At 39.2% G+C, this 21,809-nt stretch overlaps 1 protein-coding gene across 4 annotated transcripts in view; it reads left to right on the top strand.

Moving 5' to 3' along the window:
* EPB41L4A (erythrocyte membrane protein band 4.1 like 4A) overlaps positions 1-21,809 on the top strand; it is a 241,028-nt gene that overhangs the window by 77,963 nt on the left and 141,256 nt on the right. For 3 of the 4 annotated variants that reach the window (XM_090276562.1, XM_090276561.1, XM_090276565.1), the window contains exon 2: positions 11,029-11,133. The exons of the other annotated variant lie outside the window; for it this stretch is intronic. In XM_090276562.1, coding sequence (XP_090132688.1) covers positions 11,029-11,133 — 105 coding nt within the window. The remainder of the gene's footprint in view (positions 1-11,028; positions 11,134-21,809) is intronic. 4 annotated transcript variants of the gene reach the window in all.

The following is a 21,809-nucleotide window of genomic DNA, read 5'->3' as shown; positions in this document are numbered from 1 at the left end:
CTAATTCAAAAGGACATAAACACCCCTATGTTCATTGCAGCATTACCTACAATTGGCAGGATATGGAAGCAGCCCAAGTTCTCATCAATGGATAAGTGGGTAAAAAAGCTGTTGTACATATTGGGTTGGCCAAAAAGTCTGTATGTCTTTTTCCATAAAATAAAAGACTTTTTTTTTTCATTTTCACCAATAACTTTATTGATTCAGATATTTTGAGTATGGCGGCTATCTCCTGCGTGGTAGAACATTGATTATTCTCAATTAATGTCTCGATTTGATTGCTATCTACTTCAACTGGTCTACCTGACCATGGAGCATTGTCTGGTGAGAAACCCCAAGCCTGAAACTTCGCAGCCACTTTGGACATTTCAGTCAGTCACAGCACCTTCTCCATATGCTACACAACTCTTTTTTTGTGTCTCAGTTGTGTTTTTATCTTTCTTGAAATAATAAGGCATAATATGCCAAAAATGCATATTTTCTTCTATCTTCAATATTAAAATGGCTACATAAAAATTCACCAGTTTTCATAAGTTCTTTTTTAAATCTATGCTGATACTGAAACAGGGCCCCAGGCTGTTCAGTTGTGAGGGGCTCGGTGACCACCCCCAAGAAGCATAATTCCTAATACCAGCGCTTGGTGAAAAGAAAAGGAATTGTTTTTTCGAAGGTTATACAAATTTAGATTAATGGCTGAATTCTGCCATTCAGTCCCACTCCCTCTAAAACATGCACAAGCATACAGTCCTGCCTCCCCTTCTGCCAAGTCAGGCCAGCTTCAGAATAGACAAGTCAGAGGTACCATCTCCCTCTAGGAAAATGGAAGTCTGTGGCTCAGTATTTCCTACTCACAGTTTAGCGTTCCTGGTAGCTTGCATCCACCAGTGCCTAGTTGGGGAGGTCCCGCCCATGTCACAGTGTTCTCCATGCTCTTAATCCAGAACTGCGTGGTACCTCCTTACACAACTGACTTCATGGTGGGCTGGTGGGGTCACTCTTCAGTCTTCCAAACCACGTGGCCCTGTCCCCCAAGTGGTGCTGCCTTTCATTTAAATCCTGGCATGGCCTGTGATGCAGGGGGTATGGTGACCAGTCGTGACCACCCGCAGGAATCTCACACAGGCCCTGTGAGTTCTCCACCACCACTCTATGGTCAAAGTTCCTTCCCTCTCCCTGATGCCAAGAAGTGGCCACAACTCTCTGCATAACTAAGAAACTAGTTACCAGTCATAGATATGCAAAGGTATCTTAAAAGCTGTATTATTTCCTTCCCCCAATCCCCAAGACCATGGGCTGTGGGGAATTTGAGGATGGACTCCTGCAGTGTTACAATGTGACAGCTGTCATGGTGAAGTGTAACAAAATTGTTTTGAATGAAATCAAAGACAACCAAATGCTACTAGAGCCATCTTAGGAAAAAAAACAAAAGAACTTTTTGGCCAACCCAATATATACAATGGAATATTACTCAACCATAAAAAGAATGAAATCTTACCTTTTGCAACAACATGAATGGACCTAGAGGGTATTATGCTAAGTGAAATAAATCAGATCAAGAAAGACAAATACCATATGATCCCATTTATAAGTGGAATCTAAAGAACAAACTGAACAAACAAACAAAATAGAAACAGACTCACAGACACAGAAAACAGACTAACAGTTGCCAGAGGAGAGGGGTTTGGTGGGGCTGGGTGAAAAAGGTGAAGCATGAACTGGTAGTTATGGAATAACTACTGGGATGTATATTATAGCATAGGGAACGTAGTCAGTAACATCATAATAACTATGTATGGTGCCAGGTATGTATGTGAAATATCAGGCGGACCCCTCTGTAAATGACTTGATTGTCTAACCACTATGCTATACATCTGAAACTAAAACAGGTTAATATTGAATGTAAACTGTAATTGAAAAACAAACAAACAAAAAACACCCATCAAATGGTGGTTAACAATACTTGGTCTGAGAAGCAATTACCATTTGGTGCCTGAAAAATTACTCTGATGGGCCTGAGGTAAAAAAAAAAAAAAAATTAACGTGATTTAAGTTTTCCCAGAGAACTTGGAATCTAATAGGTTGAAATGCTAAATAAAGATATAGTGAATTTTAAAGACATAGCATTAAATAATTTTTTGAAGGGTTCATTTTCCTTTGTGAAGGAGTAAACTTTGTGAAGGAATTAGTCTTGAATGTAATAGTTATTCTGTGCAGCTGGTAAAAACCTGCCTTTCTGGTTTGTAATGTCATGTTAATCGGCAAAGGTGTTATTACTCATTTGAAGAATTCTTTGTTCTGGTTAAAATCTCACTGATGGTATTTTCTAATAAACTTGCTCTACTTGGGAGTCTTTTTCTAATAGTATAAGCCTCTCGTTCTTTCCTGAATGTTGCAAGTATGTCAGCAATAAAAGTAATCTATCTCTATTGGCTGAGATTTAAGTGGCATATAAATTCACAATCTAGAAAATATGTCACAGGCATTTATTTACTCTCATTTGAAAAGTGAAGTAATGTACTGTAATATTTTTTTAATTGTATTTTTTCCATTACCATTTAGTCCCCTCATTCCCCCTTCCCCTCCAATCACTACACTGTTGCCATGAGTCCATGAGTCTTTTTTCCTTTTTGCTCAGTCTCTCCCTCTCTTTCCCTCCAATACTGTAACATTTAAATGAGGTTTTTTTGAATGGGGTTATAAAATGTCAGTTACTTCCTTTACTTTCTTCCTAGTTGTTTCATATCTATCTCTTTTGTGTTCCTAATGATAGAAAACCAAATTCCTGTCAGATTTATTTTATTGCATAAAGAAAACTGTACATTGGTCTTGGCTGGTGTGGCTCAGTGGGTTAAGTGATGGCCTGTGAACCAAAGGTTCACTGGTTCGATTCCCAGTCGGGGCATATGCCTGGGTTGTGGGTCAAGTTCCCACATGGGGGTGTGTGATATGCAACCACATATTGGTGTTTCTCTTCCTTTCTTTCTCCCTGCCTTCCCCTCTCTCTAAAAACAAATAAATAAACTATTTTAAAAACTGTACATTTCTAATAAAAGATTTACATATAAAATTTTAATATTGGGTCCCATTATATTTTGCTATCTTGTAAATTTCAAAACGGTAGTTATTCCTTATAGTATCTTTAGAGTCTGGGTCTGTTGAAACTATATGACACTGAAACAAATGTATGCTTTCTTAAATTAAAAGTAAACATAAATAGCTTTGAGTCAGATAAATACTGAGGTCAGGATAACTCTTTGCTTTCATAGGTCTGATTGGTCAGGAAACATGGACATCTTCATAAAAAGACAGGAAAAAAGGTTTAATTCATAGGCCACCATGTTAACAGTATTGTGTCTTTCTCTTCCTTGTTTGTTGGCCCTTAGCATTAATTCAGTGAACTCTTAGGTATTTCTTACTGTGTGCAAATTATTGGACTGTCTGAAGACGAAATCGTGTATAGCTTAGTACTTGATTTCAAAATGTCTAAATATTAGAAAAATTAAAAGAAATAGAAAATGGCTTTAGTAAAGGCAGAATAGTGTCAGTCTCAGACCTGTACAAAAATGAGAAACTTTGTAGGTTCAGTGGAGGCAGAGGTCATAATGAGGTTGAGGGGCTAAGGGAAGGCTTTTATGGAGAAGGTGGCATTAGAATTGGGTCTTCAAGGCTATGTGGGGCTTTGACGATGACAAATTAAGATATTCCAGATTAAGAGAAGAGTAGTAATAAGCCAAGGCCCAGGGAGCCCTCATGAATTCTTTTCCTGATACTTGTGTTGTTGCTCAGCTCTCAGGTTTCATTAGTGGAGGTCCATTATCTAAGACAATTTTTAAATTTATTCTTCCTTTAGAAACTCCTTGGGCTCTGGCCACAGTTACGTCTTATTTTGTTAACACTTTAGAAATTTCTCATTTTGGTAGAGATTTTTTTCTAGAAATGGCCAGAAAGAACTGGAATGGTACTAAATACAATCATTTGTTTTGCCAAGTACCAAAAGAAGTAGAGTTAAAGAGACAGGTTTTCCTTAAACTTCAAACGAAAGTAACCACCTCACTTAAAAATGAATCCTGTATCTCAGCGTTTAAGGGACTTGGGGTATGTAGCCTCCACACTAGTATTTAATGGCCTACAATAGTTATCTTAGGGAGAATTCAGATTAAAAAATCTTAAAGTTACTTTTTGGGGGAAAAATGGGGAGTGTGAATTGTTTATATGTAAACATGGTCAACAAATTGACAGCTCAACACCATATTCCTATGTTGTCTCTGTGCATTTTAAACAAACCTCTTAGTGCATGAACCATATCCACACAATAACTACCTCCACAAGCCAGAAAGGTAATGATAGGTTCTACTTGGCATAGTTTTACTTTTTAAAAATATTTTTATGCAAGTAAAATGTGTGCATGGTAATTAGATGTACAGAAAAGCTTCTGATGAAACCCGAGTCCGTCCTTGTCTTACTTTCTAGAAGTCGTAGTAACTCTGTAGCCCCAGGGCTTCTTTAGGGTTCTAATGGGCCGATCAATGCTTACCCCACAGAGGTTCTTTGTATTACATTCTGGGCACATCTTGCTCTCCTCTAGTGTGTTTATTAGCGTACTTTTTCCATCTTCTAGAGATTAATCACTTGCTAGCATGAATAGATACTCAATAAATATTTGAATGAATGAAGTCATGTTTCTTTTACAACATCCTTGATGGTACTTTCTGTCCTTTTCTCGTAATAAATCCTGAAATTGGCCTATGCCTATTCCTTGCTCAGTATATTTCTAGTTTGTTCTTTTTCTCTTATGTCAGTTCTCTAATGGTTCTTAGTTTTTTATTCAAGTATCATTTCTTTTAAACCTGAAGACTTTCAACTTGGAACTGCAAAATATAGCCTACAGGCAGTTTCTATGAGGAACGCACATGAAGAAAGAATAAGTGTAAAAGCAGAAGACTGATTGGAAAGGGGTCAGTTAGGGCAGGACTGGCAGAAATGTGAGCTGGTGATGTGCACCCCCACCCGGTAGCTAGTTTATTGCTGGCATCCAGTCTTCTGGGTCTTGTCATATTACAGGATGACAGATGAGAATTAAGAGCTTCTCATGGACATGTTTGCTTGAAGTAGTGATAGAACGATAGTATTTCTGAGGTTCACCTGGCTGTGCTCCAGGTGCGTGTGTAGACACACCCGTAATAAAAAGCTGTGCAGGGAATCATGAGACATCGTGTTTTCTCACAGGTCAGTTCTGGAGTCATTGCATAACACTGCATGCTTTCTTTGTGGTTGCTCTGCACAGGATAACAAGTATGCTGAAGGCTGATATTTGTAAAGAATTTTCAGTACCAGATTCTATATAAATGCAAAACTGTCACAGAGAATCGACAGACTATGTTCTGGTATTCTTGGAATGATTGTTTTGGAAAACAGTGATTTCTTCTTCTATGCATGAAATCTTTGTCATTTCCATATACTTTCCAAACAACTAAACTTATTTTCCAAGCTTGCTTTGTGTATATTCTTCATGAGTAGAGTATTATATCTTCTTTATACTTTATAAATAGATTGTGTTTATAAACATTTCTTGTGGCAGTAGAAGCATAAAATATTTTTCATAAAGATAATCTTGATATTTTTATATATGTCTAGATTATAATTGATTTATAACTTATATGTTATACATAATATATAATAATTTGTGTTTTATATATAATATATATAATTATAGCACTGAAATGGCAGATTTAAATATTGTATGTATAAATTATGTATAAATCTGCCCCCATTTCAGTGCTATAACTTTAAGGATCATTTATTCTCCTTTTGTTTACAAAGAACTTCTCTACCTGCTTGGGACAGAAGAATTAGGTTGGATTTGTGTGGCTCTACCTGTTCTAGTTATTCTTTCCATTCCTGTCTGTACCTGACTAAGAGAAAGGACCCAGAGGGAGATTAGATCAAGATGGAATACTAGCCTCATATGCTAGCCTTCCAGAAATATTTTGAAGTAATAGGAAAGATATGTGTGCATTTTCCACAGCAGCCTGGAAAATAAGAAAAGCTGATCTCAGCCCGCCAGAAACTATTACAAAAATTCCTGAGGCAAAAGGCAAATGTGAAACAATTGAAGCTGAAAACTACACTCCAAAACCTGGGCAGAGCTAGAAGGAGGTAGTGATGGAGTAAGGGTTGCTCCAAATTTAGTGGCTGTGGAGAAGACCCAAGCAACCATCAGGTGCTGTCTATAGAACTCGCAAAACACCCAGTGTCTTTTCAGTAAATTCCTTTCACAGTTACTTAGCAAGAGTCAATGATTATTGTTTGTGACCTGGAATTCTGTTCGATGTACTTACATGCCTATGATAAACTCTTGTATTCATGATGATATTTATAGTATACAATTTAAATTTCCTAGAGCGTTACTCAGGATTTGTGGTTTTCACGCCCAATCGTACATTTTCACTGCTCTCACAGGACAAGGGAAAGAAGGCTGGTAGAATGCCTGGCTATTCCTATTTAGTACTTCAAAAATGTTGGGAAACCTGGCTCAGGAATTGGTCACTGTTACTCTTTGTCACAATTGATTCCACCTCTGGATGAGTGAGTTCTTCTTCCTTCATCTTTGCATCACTTACACAGAAGCCAAAGTCCTTGTCTGGAACCAGGTCATGTGTCATGTCCCAGCCGCCAAGTTCCTGCCTCCACCGAGACTCACAAAGTGGGGAATCCTCCCCCAACAGAGAGAAGGCTTGATAGTACACTCAGAACAAAAGAATTAAAATGGGAAATTCTCTGAAGATTATTTGGCATTGGAAACTATATCAATATTACTCATAGATGAAAGAACAAAAGTCATGTAATCATCTCAGATTCCCATAAAGAAATTGATAAAATTATCACCCATTCTTGATTAAAAGTCAAAACAGAACAAAACAAAACAAACAAGAAGACTAAAAAGCAAGAATAAAAGGAAGCTTTTGTTTGATAAAGGGTATATACAAAGGACTGTGGCACAGTTATTACGATACTTAGTGGTGAAATTTTAGAAGCAATTCCATTCAAGTGTGGAAGAAGAGAAGGATGAATGTTCTTACAGCTCTCAGTCATCTTTGTATTGCGGCTCCAGCCAGTGCAGGAAGAAAAAGAAAAAAATATGGAGGAAGCATTTTGAAATGGAAGACCTAGAATACTTACTCTTTGTAGAAAATGTGGTTATATGAAAAGCCTCCAAAGACAAACTTAAAAAAATTTTTTTATTTATTTTTAGAGAGAGGAAAAGGGAGGGAGAGAGAGAGGGAGAGAAACATTGATATGTGAGAGAAACATCAATCGGTTGCCTCTTGTACGCACCCGAGGCATGTGCCCTGACCAGGAATTGAACCGGCAACCTTTCACTTTGTGGGACGACCCCCAACCGAGCCATGCCAGTCAGGGCCATAGACAAACTCTTTTCACTAGCCCTGGCCAGATAGCTCTCTGTGCTTTCAATCTCTGGTCAGGGTACATACAAGAAGCAACCAATGAATGCATAAATATGTGGAAAAACAAATCAGTGTTTCTAAAATCAAGGGGAGAAAAAAAACTTTTCATTAAAACTAGTTTAGCAAGATGGCTAGGAAATAAAAATCAGTTGCTTTCCAATACACTAGCAATAGCCATTCAGAAAGTAAATATCTAAGAATAAGCCTTTATTAGTTTACTATTGAGGCATAACAACTTACCACAAATTAGAGGCTTAAATATACCCCCATTTATTATCTCACCGTTCTGTAGGTAGAAGTCTAGGATGGCATGGCTGGTTTCCCTGCTCATTTTCACAAGGCTGAAATCAAGCTCTTGGCTGGCCGGGCTGTTATCTGAAGGCACTAAGGAAGAATTGGCTTCCAGGCTCAGATTGTTAGCAAAACCCCATTCATGTGGTTGTAGGACTGAGGTTCTCATTCTCTTACTGGCTGTCGGCTGGGTTCCACTCTCAGCTCCCTGAGGCTGCTTGCACTGCTTTCTCAGATGGCCCCCTTCATCTTTCAAGTGGCAAGGACCTGCACAGGTGTTCTCAGGCTTTGAATATTTTTTACTTCCCCTCTGCCTTTCTCTTTTGTTGTTGTGCTTTGCTTATAAGGTCCCAAGTGATTAGGGCAGATATACAGTAGTCCCTCTCTATACCGCGGTTCATTTATTGCCGCCTCACCATATCGCGGGATTTTAAAAAATATTATATTTAATTATTTATTGCGGATTTTTCGCTGTAAGGTTAATAAGGGACTGGGAACGGTTTATAAGTGTGTGGGAAGGGTTTATAAAGCCTTAAAAAATATATAAATACTAAAATAAATGTAAGGTTCCTACTGCGCGGATTTTCACCTATTGAGGGGGGGTGGTCTAGATAAGTGAGGGAATACTGTACTTTGATAAATCCCTATATTAAGGCCAACTGTGACATATAACCCAATCACATGGGTGATATTTCATCATACTCACTGATTCCAGGGATTAGAGCAGGATATATTTTTGGGGTGGGGGCCATTTTATAAATGCTGTCTGCCACAATGCCCAAGTATAATTTTATAAAACCTTCATGAAAAAAAGTATAAAACTTCCTTGAAGGATATGAAAGAAAACCATATGGGTTTCACTTTGTAAATATCGTATCCCCCCGACCAAGTCTGTCAATTAAATTTAATTCATCAGATTTCCAACAGAATTGTTTATTAAATTGGTAAGCTGGTTCTAAACTTCCTCTAGTAGAGATAAATGTCTAAAAATTGGCAAAGACAATTTTGAAAAAGAATGATGTGTATCAATAAATTAAACTAAACTCATTCAAATCTTAAGAGGATTGGTCCAGGAATAATCCATGGGTTATAATGAGGATTCATTTAGTAGATGATAAGGTTGTTTCAAATCCCCAAAAATGATGGCCTTTCTGGCAAAAGATGGTTCATTGTCTGTCTGCTTGGAAAAAAAGTTAGGCTCTTCTCACGAGCACTAAGAGAATTTCCAGACCGAGTGAAGAGTTGAATATATTAACTAAAATTGTATTAGAAGTACTTAGTAGAATTTGCTCATAAATTTTGGATTAGAGAAGCATGCCTAACCTAAATGCTAGGAAATGCAATTGATTAGCAAGCACATGATAGAATAATTACCTCCTCCCCCTTTATTTGCTCAATCAGATTGGAAACTTTTGCTCAATCCAAATGTTGGCAAGGATGTGGGGAAACATACTCTCAAAGAATGAATTGTAATGGTCTTTTTTGGCAGTGCCCATTGTAATGTTAAGTATGCATACCCTTCAAATGAGTAATTTCTAGATTTTTACCCTAGCTAAAGGCATAGGTACTGAGCACAAAGATGCATTTACTAGATGTGGCATTGTTATTATGGCAACAGCCTAAAGAGATCTATGGTGGAAGTGCTTTTTGTTTATAAATGTAATGGATTTTGAAAAGGGACCAATTAAGTTCAACCACAATTAAGTTAGAGGAAAACAAAATATCTATGGAATTTGAAATAAGAACTATTTTCTCCCAATGCGTGCTTTTATCACCCATTTTATTATACATTTAATTAAAACATTTCTCTTAGGTTACAAATTCATTTTCTAAAAACAGTGCAATGTTGAGCACTCACCTACAGGAGTAAGCATGCAATGTTAAGTCTCTGGGAGAAAAATGAAACTGAACAAAGCCCTATTTCATTAACACAATGTGTAACTTCTTGGGGATATTTTTTCACTACCCTGTAATAGCTGCCAATGATGAGGCAAAACAAAGGAAACATCTGTAATCTGTATCTGTACCATCAAAATAGATTATCAAGATTAATGTGGTATGTGGAAGAGTGCTTGCTGATTAAATATTTATCTCATAGGTGTGAATAATTGGCATTTAAGCTACTAGATGATAAAAATCTTAATCTAAAGAATCTGTGTATGTAGTGGGTGGGGGAGAAGAGAGATTAGATTTTTAGGTAGGTGTCAGCATTTACAAAGCAGCCAAGGGGAATGTTTTCTTTGTGTTTTTGCTTATGTGAAAGAGATACAGTAATTATTTTTGATAGGTCTTCTTTTCAGAACATTAAGATTGTCATCTTTAATCTATGGGTTTATTGGTTGAGGACTGACAATAAAAGCTTTGGCTATTGTTATTTAAATTTTATATCTTCTGTATTAATTGTGAGAGTAACACTGTAGTTGAAAATGGCTTTTTTAAAGTGAAAGATTGTGAGATTTTTAAATAAAATGTGTTTTTTAAAAAAATGAATTTATTAGTTGCTCTTTATATAAAAGATTCTTTTTAAAAATCTTCACCCGAGGATATTTTTAATGATTTTTTTTTGGGGGGGGGGTAGGGGGATAGAGAAAGAAAGAGAAAGAGAGAGAGAGAGAGAGAGAGAGAGAGAGAGAGAGAGAGAGAGAGAGAGAGAGTTATCTATTGGTGGCCTCCTGTATGCGCACTCTGACTAGGGGTCGAATCCTCAATGCTAGGTATGCGACCTGACAGGATCAAATCCACAACCTTTTGGTGTCTGGGACCATGTTCCTATTAACTGGGCCACCCGGCCAGGGCTATAAAAAATTTTTTTTTTTTTTTAAGATCTTTATTGTTTTTTTTTTCATTACCATTTAGTCCCCCTATACCTCCCCCCCTCAACAATCCCCACACTGTTGTCCATGTCCATGAGTCCTTTTTCCTTTATGCTCAGTCCCTCCACCCATTAACCTCCTCCTGCAGCTGTCACCCTGCTCTCCATCAAGAATGAAATCTTGAAGATAATTTTCAATTCCATAAGAAACTTTTATATTAATTTAAAACCCACACAACTTAAAAATTGCTTTCCAAAGCAATTCTTTAATATACTTTACTTAAAAAACCCCTTTTCCTTTGTAACTGAGGCAAAACTTAATAGAGGGAACTGGGGGCTAATAAAATTGCTCCCGTTGTGAGTGAAGCTCATAAAAGATGAGAACTGTGACTGTGTTCCACCGAGAATGACAAAACACCTTGTTAAAAATAAAAATAAAACTGTGAATTATTTTTGCAGAAGTCAACGAAAGGTTCCGTTGTCCTTGACCACGTATTCCGTCACATAAACCTTGTGGAGATAGATTATTTTGGGCTGCGTTACTGTGACAGAAGCCATCAGACAGTGAGTACAATAACTTTGTATTAAATTTTTCTGGTTATAAATTTCACTCTCTCTCTGGCCTTTCCTGCTGTGGTTTTAGGAGGTTAGGGCCCTTGCGAATGACAATGACTTGGAAAACCTTAAACATGATTTCCCTTGCTAATTTCTTTGCGTTTTTTTTTTTTTTTTTTTTTCATTTGCTGAAAGTCTGCAGTTGCAGCGTTCACAACCTGCATGTGTGCACTGCCCTTTCCACACAGCCTGCCTGGTCCCCATTTTTGCAACTATATCATAGCGAGTGCTTTCCATTTGTGGTGTTAGGAGGACTAAGTAAACCATTTAATGTGTTAGGAGCCAAGTGGCTGGTCTCTTGAAGTGACAGATGTTACTGTCTTTTCAGAAAGTGAGTGGTTAAAGAGAAGAAATATATACAATGTAAAAAGGTGGCTAAGTTCTAGAAGTTGGGCAAGCAATTATAAAGTAGAATAAGTAGAGGTTTTTATTGATGAGCTTGATGGAGTTAGAATAATAAAGGTAACTAAGCTTTTGCTGTCTGATGTCAGTTATTCACAAGGGTTTAACTCAGAACTTCCTGACTGTTGGATGATAGTTATTAAGAAGCTCACTACATTGGTTAGTATTGATTCTATACGGTTATAAGGCTGAGAAGCCGCTTCTTAGTTGATAAACAGAGGGAGGATGTTAGAGGTCATGATTTGGAGGTACAAAAGGATACTCATTAGCGACCTTTGTTTTAGTCTAAGAAAGATCTTAACCTCTGATAGACACATCTTACCTTTAAAATACCCTATTTGACATAGCTTTTATTTTTCATGCTGCTTACTTCCTGTTAAATAAAAGGTTTGCTCTCCTTCCATCACCAGTTCTCTCAGCCTCCACTGGCTCATCTGGGGTCTCTTCAGTGAGAGGCATGATTGGCTGAGTAGTGTTTCCCTGCCCAGGTCTCAGGAATGTGCTCGGATGAGAAGACGCAAATGGAATGTTATTGATGGTGATAAGTTGTGATTTTTCTTGAGCTTGTTTCACAACCTGTTCTGTTTCATATGGAGGATTTCACAAAGTAGGAAGAAAACATTGGGTGTGTTGGTTAGCTTTCCATAGAAAGGAATAGCTTTCTAAAGGCAGGTAGTCATTAACGTACACTTCAAAGGAAGGGAGTGACGTATGCAGAGAAGGTCACTGAATTGTTTCCCACACAGGCCATTTGTCAAGGTAGCAGAACTGTAAATCTGTACTGAAAGATTAGATTGAAGGCTGGAAAGGATATATTGCATCACATTCATGTTTTTGAAATAACATTTTTCCTAGCATAAAAAACATACAGTTTCCTGATCTTATCTTGTATGTCAGACCTTGCCTGGAGAGACTGACTGTCTTGCTAAAATTATATAGACCTTATCTTTTTTCTTTTCTTTCCAAAGTGGGGGGAAATGTGAAAAGCTGAAGCATTTCAACAATGGCCTGTATCTTTACAAAAGAGTTAGCAGTTTTCTAGGGCCCATATTAAGACCCTCCAAATTTTTTTCTTACCTTTATTCCTAAAGTTTGGCATTTGTGATGGTGTTTGTAATACAAGTGTTTTAGGAGAAAATAAATTACACAATTAGAAGGGGACAACTCTTAAGTAATTTTTTGATCAGATGTGTAAATCACATGAAAAAATAATTTCTTTTTACCTCTTGATTTTCTTCTGGTGAACTCAGATAAAATGGAGGTGATTTGTAAAGATTGTGTTGTCTTCGAGTGGTCATATGTCTGACTGTCTTAGGTTCCTTTTAATTGTGGGAAGGTATGAGAATAAGGTCATGAAAATTTGCCCTTCCTCCAGGTGACCCTTTCATGACAGCATACAGTTCTGGAGGGCTGATAGAGTGGGGCTAGGTAAGAGCACGTGATTCCATTCCTGACTCATGTCTCTTGGGTACTGAAACAGAATTTAGGATTTCTCTCGGGAACAGTTCAGGCAGGTCTCACTCTGAAGGATAACCGCCCAAGGCACAACTTGAAGTTTCCAGGGAAGTTGTTGATAAACCCAAATTCATATTTTTCTGTCTTCTCTCTATATTAGTAGGAGCAGTTTTGCATATCCCATATTACTTAATGTAAATATCCTATAGTTACTTCAGTTAAATATGAATTTAAAGAATAACCCTATGTTAGAATGGCACAGGACATGGTAAAAAATATTTGCCTTAAAAATAGAGAATAATGATTTTCCATATATGTGCATTACTGTCCATTAAATTGAATTTTGTGTATTGCTTTGCTGTTTTTTAGTACCCAAAAGTTTATTTTAATGAGGAATGCCTGTGTAACAATCTATACTGTAATTAAGATCTGCATAAAGAAGACTTTGAGGCTCTAAGAAGGGCCACTTAGGTCTACTCCTGAGGCAAATAAAAAGAGAAAGTGAGATGAGTCTGGCAAGAAGAGATGGCTCACTTGTCCGTGAAAAGCCCTAGGCTCTCCCTTCTATTAGCAAATGATTAGGGCTTGGGGCTACACCTCAAACACTGTGGAGATGAGGAGTGGGGTGGGACTGGGTAACCTGCAGCACTGCTAGCCAGCCAGCTTTGGTCAAAGTATAAGTGTGCAAAATATAATCAAGTGATTTGGACTGGTAGTGGCTGGAGGGTTAGGGAGGGCTTTCGGCTTACCTTGGAGATTTAGTGCATATTGTCTGAAAATATAGGTGGCCACCCTAGAGCCTGATGAACATGTGCCCAGGAGAAATGGACCTCAGGTGGCAGGGAACTTGTCTGCCCTGGAGGATCTAGATGGTGCATCATCATTACCCATCACTATCATTGCAATCAAAGCACTAAGCACTATTGAAGATTTTCCATATGTTGTCACTGCATGCTCAGAACACCTGTATGAGTTTGATTTTATTATCCTGCCATTAGAGATGAAGAAACGGGAGCTAAAAAAGCTAAGCAACTGCCCCAAGGTCACATAACCATCAAGTACTAGGACCAGAATTCAAATTCAAGACTTCATGTCCCAAGACTTTGCAGCCACTATATTATTCTTACTGGCACGCTTATAAGATAAAAAGGCTCTGCATACGTAGGATACTGAAGAATTCTTCTTTCTGTTCCATTTACATACTAATGTTTGTTGAGAGGAGTTAGCTAGCATTTTACAAAAGCTAACTTCTCAGATTGGCCTTGTGGCAAGAAAGTAGTTAATCTTGTCCTTTGTGTATGAGCTCATGGCTCCTTCAACAATAATTGAATGAATGCCTGATGTGGTCAGGTCACAAACGAGATCCTCCTCTCTTTTTCACATAGTCTCAGGAATTCTAGGGAAAGGGATTTTACTGCCTGGAATATTAGATGGAAAAATAGGAATTTTATTAAATTATAACTGGGAAATTTATATAGCAAATGCGTTGGTTCAGGTGTTACCTATGTGTGAAGAGCAACAGATAGAAAACGTAAACCTTGTTAAAGAAAACTGCTCTCTAAGGAGCACAGCTGACTTGACTTGGAGTACTCCTGGCACCGTAACTTCTTCACCTCACTTCTCAGGTGGGGTCTGTTAAAGGATCTCTAGAACATAAAACCAGTTCTTCATAAAGACACATTTATTGAGGCTGAATCCACACAGTGCTGCATATGCTAACCCAGGCGTACTGTTATGAAGCAATCTCTTAGAGCTCTACCATGAACTTCACATACTTACAGTTCCTTTTCCTAAAGACAAACGTGAAACCATTTATTCTGGGCAAGGAGCCTGCTTTCTGTTCTGCTCTGGCCCCTGTCATCAGGTCCTTTCTCTATCCCGTTGCTCTGAGTGGGGGATGTAGCTCTGTTCTCTCAGGGCCTTGGTTTGGCTTAGAGAAAATTTCCAGCCTCGACTTAAGGTGGACGTGAAGCAGTCTGTCATAGGGATTATAAGAACACACGGGAGTCAGAGAGATCCAGATTTGTCTGATGGTCCTGCCACTTATTAGCTGTCAGTATTTAAAATTCTCTGAAAGTACTGACCATTCATCTAAAGCAGCAGAACTTCCAAAAAATTTGCTCTTTCCAGTTCATTCTAGGACAGCCTGCCTCCAGTTTAGTTGCTAGATCAGTGGGAACAACTCTTGTTCTCCTCGTGCTGTGTGGCCCAGCAGCTCAGCTTAGTGTCTCTTTACTTTGAATGGGTATCAGCTCTCTCTATGCCCGGTTCCTACTTCCTAGCATCTGTGAACATGAACATGTCACTTTGCAAGGCAAGAGGGACTTTGTAGGTGTGATTAAGTGAAGGATTTTATAATGGGAGGGGGATTATCCTGGATTAATCAGGTGAGATCAGTGTAATTCCAAATGGTCTTATATGTGAAAAAGGAAGGCAGGAGAGTCAAAGAGGAGGAGATGTGACAATGAAAACAGAGGTCAGAGTCCTGCATTTACTGGAATGCAATAGCCTCTAGAAGCTGGAAAAGGTGAGGAATTGGATTCTCCCTTGATCCTCTGGAAGGAACACAGCCCTGCCAACACTTTGGTTTTAGCCCCGTGTCTTAGTGAGTTCAGGTTGCTATAACATTTACATGGACTGGGTGACTTAAAAAAGAAACATTTATTTGTCATAGTTGGGAGGATGGAAGTCTGAGATCAGGGGGCCAACGTTCTTGGGTTCTGGTGTGAGTCCTCTTCCAGGTTGCAGACAACAGACTTACTGTAACTTTATGTGGTGAAAAGAGAGCTCTCTGGCCTTTTCTTATGGGCTCTACTCTCCTGGCCTCATTACCTCTTAAAGGTCCCACTTCCAGATACTAGCACATCGGGTTTCAACGTAGAAACTTTGTGGGGGACACAAACAGTCTGTTGCACCAAATGAGACCATTTTGGACTTCTGTCCTTTGGAATTGTAAGAGGATAAATTTCTGTTAACAGCAGCAGAAAGAAACTAATATATGAGGGAGGACCTGCTCCCCCAAATGGAATTTTATTTATAAATAGTTACGTATTTATTCTACATGTTTAAACTTCAGTCACCTTCAAAGTACTCTCTCCATTTGATGCAATACACCTATCAAGACATTTTTTCCCCACTACTCAAAACAGTTTTTGAACTTGTCGATTCTGGTGCCTTTTAGTGCTTCTGCTGTTTTTTGTTTCACCTCTTCCACATAGTAAAACATTTCCCTTTGAGGACTTTTTTCAACTGGGGAAACAAAAAAGTCACTCAGGGTGAGATCAGGTGAATAAGGAGGGTGGAGAATGGGGGTCATGCCATTTTTGGTCAAAAACTGCTAAACATTTGGCACGGTGTGGGCAGGTGCACTCGTAAATCACCCATCATGAAATGGGAGGATACATTGAAGGAGTCTTCAAAAAAAAATTAACTGAAGCTGAATGCAGCTTCTCACAACAACGGCCAGTTGGTACATTGATACAGCTGGGTTCCTAGAACACTAACCTAGTGGGGGAAGCCTGAACTACAAGGGGCCTGCCCTCCAGGAGAGAATTCTGTGTTTGTTTGTTTTTTGTTTTTTGTTCCCCCTTGTATATGGTTACAGTGGAAAACATTTTGTCTTGCTCAGTGGTAATATGAGGGCTCTCTTATTTAGATTCACCACATCAGGCAGAAGCACGAAACACTGTTACTCTCACTGGGTAATGATGACATATATTCTTCTGCAGTTGCTCAGCATTTCTGAGATTAGGGCTGTGTGTACCTCCTTAGACGTCTGTGAGCTATATTAGTTGCTGCTTAAAAATTATTTAGGTTCCTTTCTACAAGAGAGAAAGATGGCGAGATCTGTTAATGATAGGCAGATAATTGAAATTACAACACACACTTCTACCCTTTTAAAAACTGGGCAAATTTGAGAAGCTCTGAGGCCGGAATGAACATGAGCCACCTCTTTGGGTGTTCAGAGGTTACTATAAATGGAAGGAGGGTAATGTGCTGGAATAGATGATTGCCTTTGAATTCACAAGATAGGTCTGAGTTCTGTTTCTGTTCCTAATGAATGGTCACGTCACTTTAATTTTTCTGAGTCTTGAGAATAATAATACCACCCTTTTCCCAACTCTCAGAATTGTTGTAGGATCAAATTAGGGAACTCATGAAGGCTTTTTGTAGATTATAAGGTGTTAAACATTTAGAAGACTTTTCCAACTGAAACTAGGATGGAGGAAAATATTGCTGGTTATATATAATATATTAAGGTGAAGTAGAGAAAAGAAGGAAACAATCTGAGGGAAAGAAGAGAGGAAATCAAGTAAACTCTAGACTTAAACACCTTTAGAAATTTTGAAGATGAGTTTTGTTGATATTGAAAACAGTAATAGGGAAGAAAACCAGAACAGCCAGCCAATATGGAGGCCTAGATAGACACGCTGCATCTCCCTCCACAGCTAAGAAGGAATACAACTACCTCAAAACTAGAAACAACCAGACGTTCCAGAAAATCGAAGTGCATGGAAGTCCAGCAAACAAAGATATAAAGAAGAAATACTCATCCAGACAGGTAGGTGGGGCGGAGCCAGGGTGGAGAGGACGTGGTGTGGTGGCAGCAACAGCATCGGCAGTGGTGGCCCAGCGGAAAGCGCAGTCACACGTTTTAAAAAGTCAGGAGGGATACCTGGGGAGTTTTTCCAGCTCCTCACTGGACCCCGCAGCTTACGGTCCCAGCACCAGGGAAAATCAAGCCTCATTGCTTCTGACTGCAGATCAGTTGGGGTTGGGGTAGAGGCAGAAACTGCCAATCTCTCAGCAGAGTCCGCTTGTTTAAAGGGCCCCCACCGTACTAGACTATCTGCAGACTCACCCATTCTGGGAACAATAGCCGAGACAGCAGTTAGAGGGGCGCCAGTCCGGTGTGGAAGTGGGAGAGGTGCCTGGAAAAGGAGTAAGTGCTGGGCAGGTGGCATTGTTCCCTCTCGGACCCCTCCCCCACATACAGAACCACACCCTGGTGAAACAGGTCGCACTGTACTGATGAATCCCTAAGGCTCTGCCCCTTACAACGTAATAGGAGCGACAGCTCTACCTGGAATGTGGAGGCATACAAACACAGGAGCCTGTCAGAATGAGGAGACAGAGAAGTATGGCTCAAAAGGGGGAACGGATCAAGGTTCCAGTGGGAGAACTAAGAGACGAGGAGATAGCCAACCTCACAGATGAGGAGATAGACAACCTAACAGATGCAGAATTCAAAACACTGGTGATAAAGATGCTCACAGGCTTGACAGATATGCTTGAGTACGGCAAACGCATAAGGGAAGAAGTGAAGGCTACGCTAAGTGAAACGAAGAAAAATCCACACAAAACCAGTGGTGAAGGGAAGGAAACCAGGGTTCAAATGAATGTTTGGAACATAAGGAAGAAAAAAAAACAGTCAACCAGTGCAGAATGAGGAAGCAAGAATTAAAAATAATGAGGAAAACTTCCCAAATTTTTCGAAGGAGATGGACATACAGATCCGGGAAGCACAGAGGGTCCCAGGCGAGCTGGACCCAGAGAGGATCACACCAGGATGCATCATGACTGAGATGCCAAAGGTGAAAGATAAAGACAGAGTCCTGGGGGCAGTAAGAGAGAGGTGGAGAGTTGCCTACCAGGGGGTGCCTATAGGACTATCAGCTGATTTCTCAGAGGACACTTTGCAGGCAGGAAGGGACTGGCAAGCAGTATTCAGTGTGATAAAAGGCAACCTGCAACCAAGATTACTCTATCCAGCAAGGCTATCATTTGGAATGGAAGGGCAGATAAAGTGCTTCCCAGACAAGGTAAAGCTAAAAGAGTTCATCATCACCAAGCCATTATTATATGAAATGTCAAAGGACTTACTTAAGAATAAGAAGATCAAAACTAGGAACACTAAAATGATAACAAACTCACAACTATCAACAACTCAATCTAAAAAATAAAAACAAAATCCAACTAAGCAAACCAGAATAGGAACAGAATCATTGGTATGGGGATCATTTGCAGGGTTATCAACTGGAAGGGTGGAGGGGGAGAAATGGGGATATGGTGCAGGGATTAAGAAGCATAATTGGTTGGTACAAAATAGACAGGAGGAAGTTAATAATATAGGAAAGGGTGAAGCCAAAGAACTTATATGCACGACCCATGGACATGAACTAAGGGGGGTGGGATTGCTGGCGGAAGGGGCGTACTGGGTGAGGGGAGCAAAGGGAAAAAAATTGAAACTACTGTAACAACATAATCAATAAAATATACTTAAAAAATAAAAGAAAGCAATAATAGGGATAAATATCATATCCTATACTAGTTCAGGTTTTAAAAGTAGTAGTTATAGTTATGTCTTGTTTTAATGTTAGCAGTTGAGGCTCCTTTACAATTTACTCCTTCACAGGCATAAATTCTATATAATTAGGGCTTTTCTCAGAATATGGGTTGAATTCAACCTGGCTTTGAGAATCAGGCTGCTGGATTTCCTGCCCTATGACTCCAGTAGTCAAAGGAGGGGTGTATAGCAAACAGATATAGCCAACATGCAGGTCACCCCTTCCTGTAATGAACTCTTCTTTTCCTCACCACAATGGTAAAAGAATAATGTCAACGGAGCCACTTTAAAATGGTGTTGGAAAACAATAAAATAAATAAAATTAAGTTAAATAAAAAAAAGAAACTGTCTTGGAGCTGCCATCCTGAGAAACTGCCTTGCACGTCTTAATCTTCAAACTTGAGGAATGTTAAAACTGGGCAAAATCACCTTTAGACTGGGCCTAAAGCAGCATTGTACCCAAACAACTCTTTTCAAAGATAACAAGAAAACAGATACTATGACTAATGGACTGAAAATTAAAAACATTCTTTAGAGTTAACATCACTGTGTTAGCTTATCTGCACTTACAGAAATACCTTCCTTCATTGAGGTATTTGTAATTGTTCCCCTTCACATTCTCATAAATAACCCTTTCCTTTGCCTCCTAATTATTACACTATTTGGGTTTGTGCCTGAATCAGTGCTTCCAGAATAGCAGTTTTTTGGATCTCAAGTAAATGCTTATTGCCTCTCACGTTGGCCTTAATTTTCGGTTCACAAGACAATAAAAGCAATTATATGGTACCTTTCCAGCTTTTTGACCCTCCTTACAGACTTAATTGCTTCTTATGTATCCTTTCCTCTCCTCTTGATGGAAGATCCCAGTGTCCCAGACCTGGATCTTATCACCTCTCACTTCTGCATTTCTAACCCTCTGCCTCTCTATTTCCTCTCTCCCATCAGGGTTTAGTCGTGTTCAGGTCTTTCTCATTTAACTTCCCCCCCCACCCCCAAATAAACCACCTTTCCCCCACTCCCATGCCCACCTCCGTCTAGTGCCATATTGACTCTCTCAGTCACACTTGAACTCTAGAAAGCCTCTCCTAAATTCATTGGCTCTACTTTCCAAATCCCATTCATTCCTAAACTTCTCACAGTTCAGCTTCGATGCCTCTCACACCACTGAAACTGTCTTCGGGCCCCTAGTTGCTAAATCCTAGTGACACTTTTCAGCCCTTACCTTTCTTAACCTTTCTGTTGTATTAACCCTAATGACTCATTCCTTGAAATTTTACAACACATTCTCCGTATTTTCCTCTTTTCAAGTTTTCTTCTGGTTGTTCCTATTCAGTCTTCCTTATGATTGCTTCTCTTTGGCCTAGTTCATAAAATGTTGATATTCACCAAGTTTCTATCCCCCCCACCCCTTTTTCTCTTTCTTCATTTTTTTTATTTTTTTAATTTTCACTCAAGGATATACCTTCATTGATTCCAGAGAGAGGAAAGGGGGTGGGGAGAGAAACATCAATCGGTTGTCTCCCATACATGCCCCTACCAGGGCTTGAACCTGCAACATATATATGTGCCCTGACCAGGAATGGAACCTGCAACCAGCCAACCTACCTTCCTTCCTCCGTCTCATCCTTCCTTCCTCTGTCTCATCCTTCCTCCGTCTCATCCTTCCTTCCTCTCTCCCTTTCTTTCTTTTCTTCCTTCCTTCCTTCCTTCCTTCCTTCCTTCCTTCCTTCCTTCCTTCCTTCCTTCCTCCCTCCCTCCCTTCCTTCTTTTCTTTTCTTCTCTTTTCTTTTCTTTCTTTCTTGTACAGGACCACACCCAACCAACTGAGCCACCTGGCCAGGGCAGATTTTATTCTTGCTTCTCTTATACTCTTAACTGGGTATAGGCTCACACATGTCTCTCATGGCACTATTTGTCTCTGAAATAATTTTCTTTAAAAATATAAGCTAAACTGTGCATATATTTGTATCCTCCCGTCTGCCCCAAATGCTCTGAGTGTTCCTGAGCAAAAATGATCCTCATCCATTGAGCACTAGCAGGCTGGCTCTGCCATGAATAATGGTATTCAGAATACAATAAATTCTGGTTTATTATATTTATGGTGTGAGTGAGATTTTACTTTCTGTAATTTCATGATCTGGCAGACATGTGATGAGATGTGTGTAAATAATAATGTGAGTCCCCTTCCAAAGAAAAAAAGCAAGTTTGTCGTGCTGGGTTATCACAAATTGAAACTTTTACTTTCTGAGGCATCTTTGAGAGTCTGGTGGGGGAACAGAGGGCAAATATCAAGAAGCACAAAGGTTTCCTTTAGTAGCCCTTTGACTTTATGAAGAGCATCATAAATAGCACAGCCGCCTGTGAGGACTGGTGACAGTGCATCAAGGGGACCTGGGAAAAACCTTGAAAGAATGATGGCTGG

The sequence above is a fragment of the Furipterus horrens genome, unplaced genomic scaffold (assembly GCF_987537825.1).
Source record: "Furipterus horrens unplaced genomic scaffold, mFurHor1.1.pri manual_scaffold_5, whole genome shotgun sequence".
Classification (NCBI taxonomy): Eukaryota; Metazoa; Chordata; class Mammalia; order Chiroptera; family Furipteridae; genus Furipterus; species Furipterus horrens.
The sequence above is the reverse complement of the archived record's forward strand: the minus strand, read 5'-3'. Positions and strand labels throughout refer to the sequence as shown.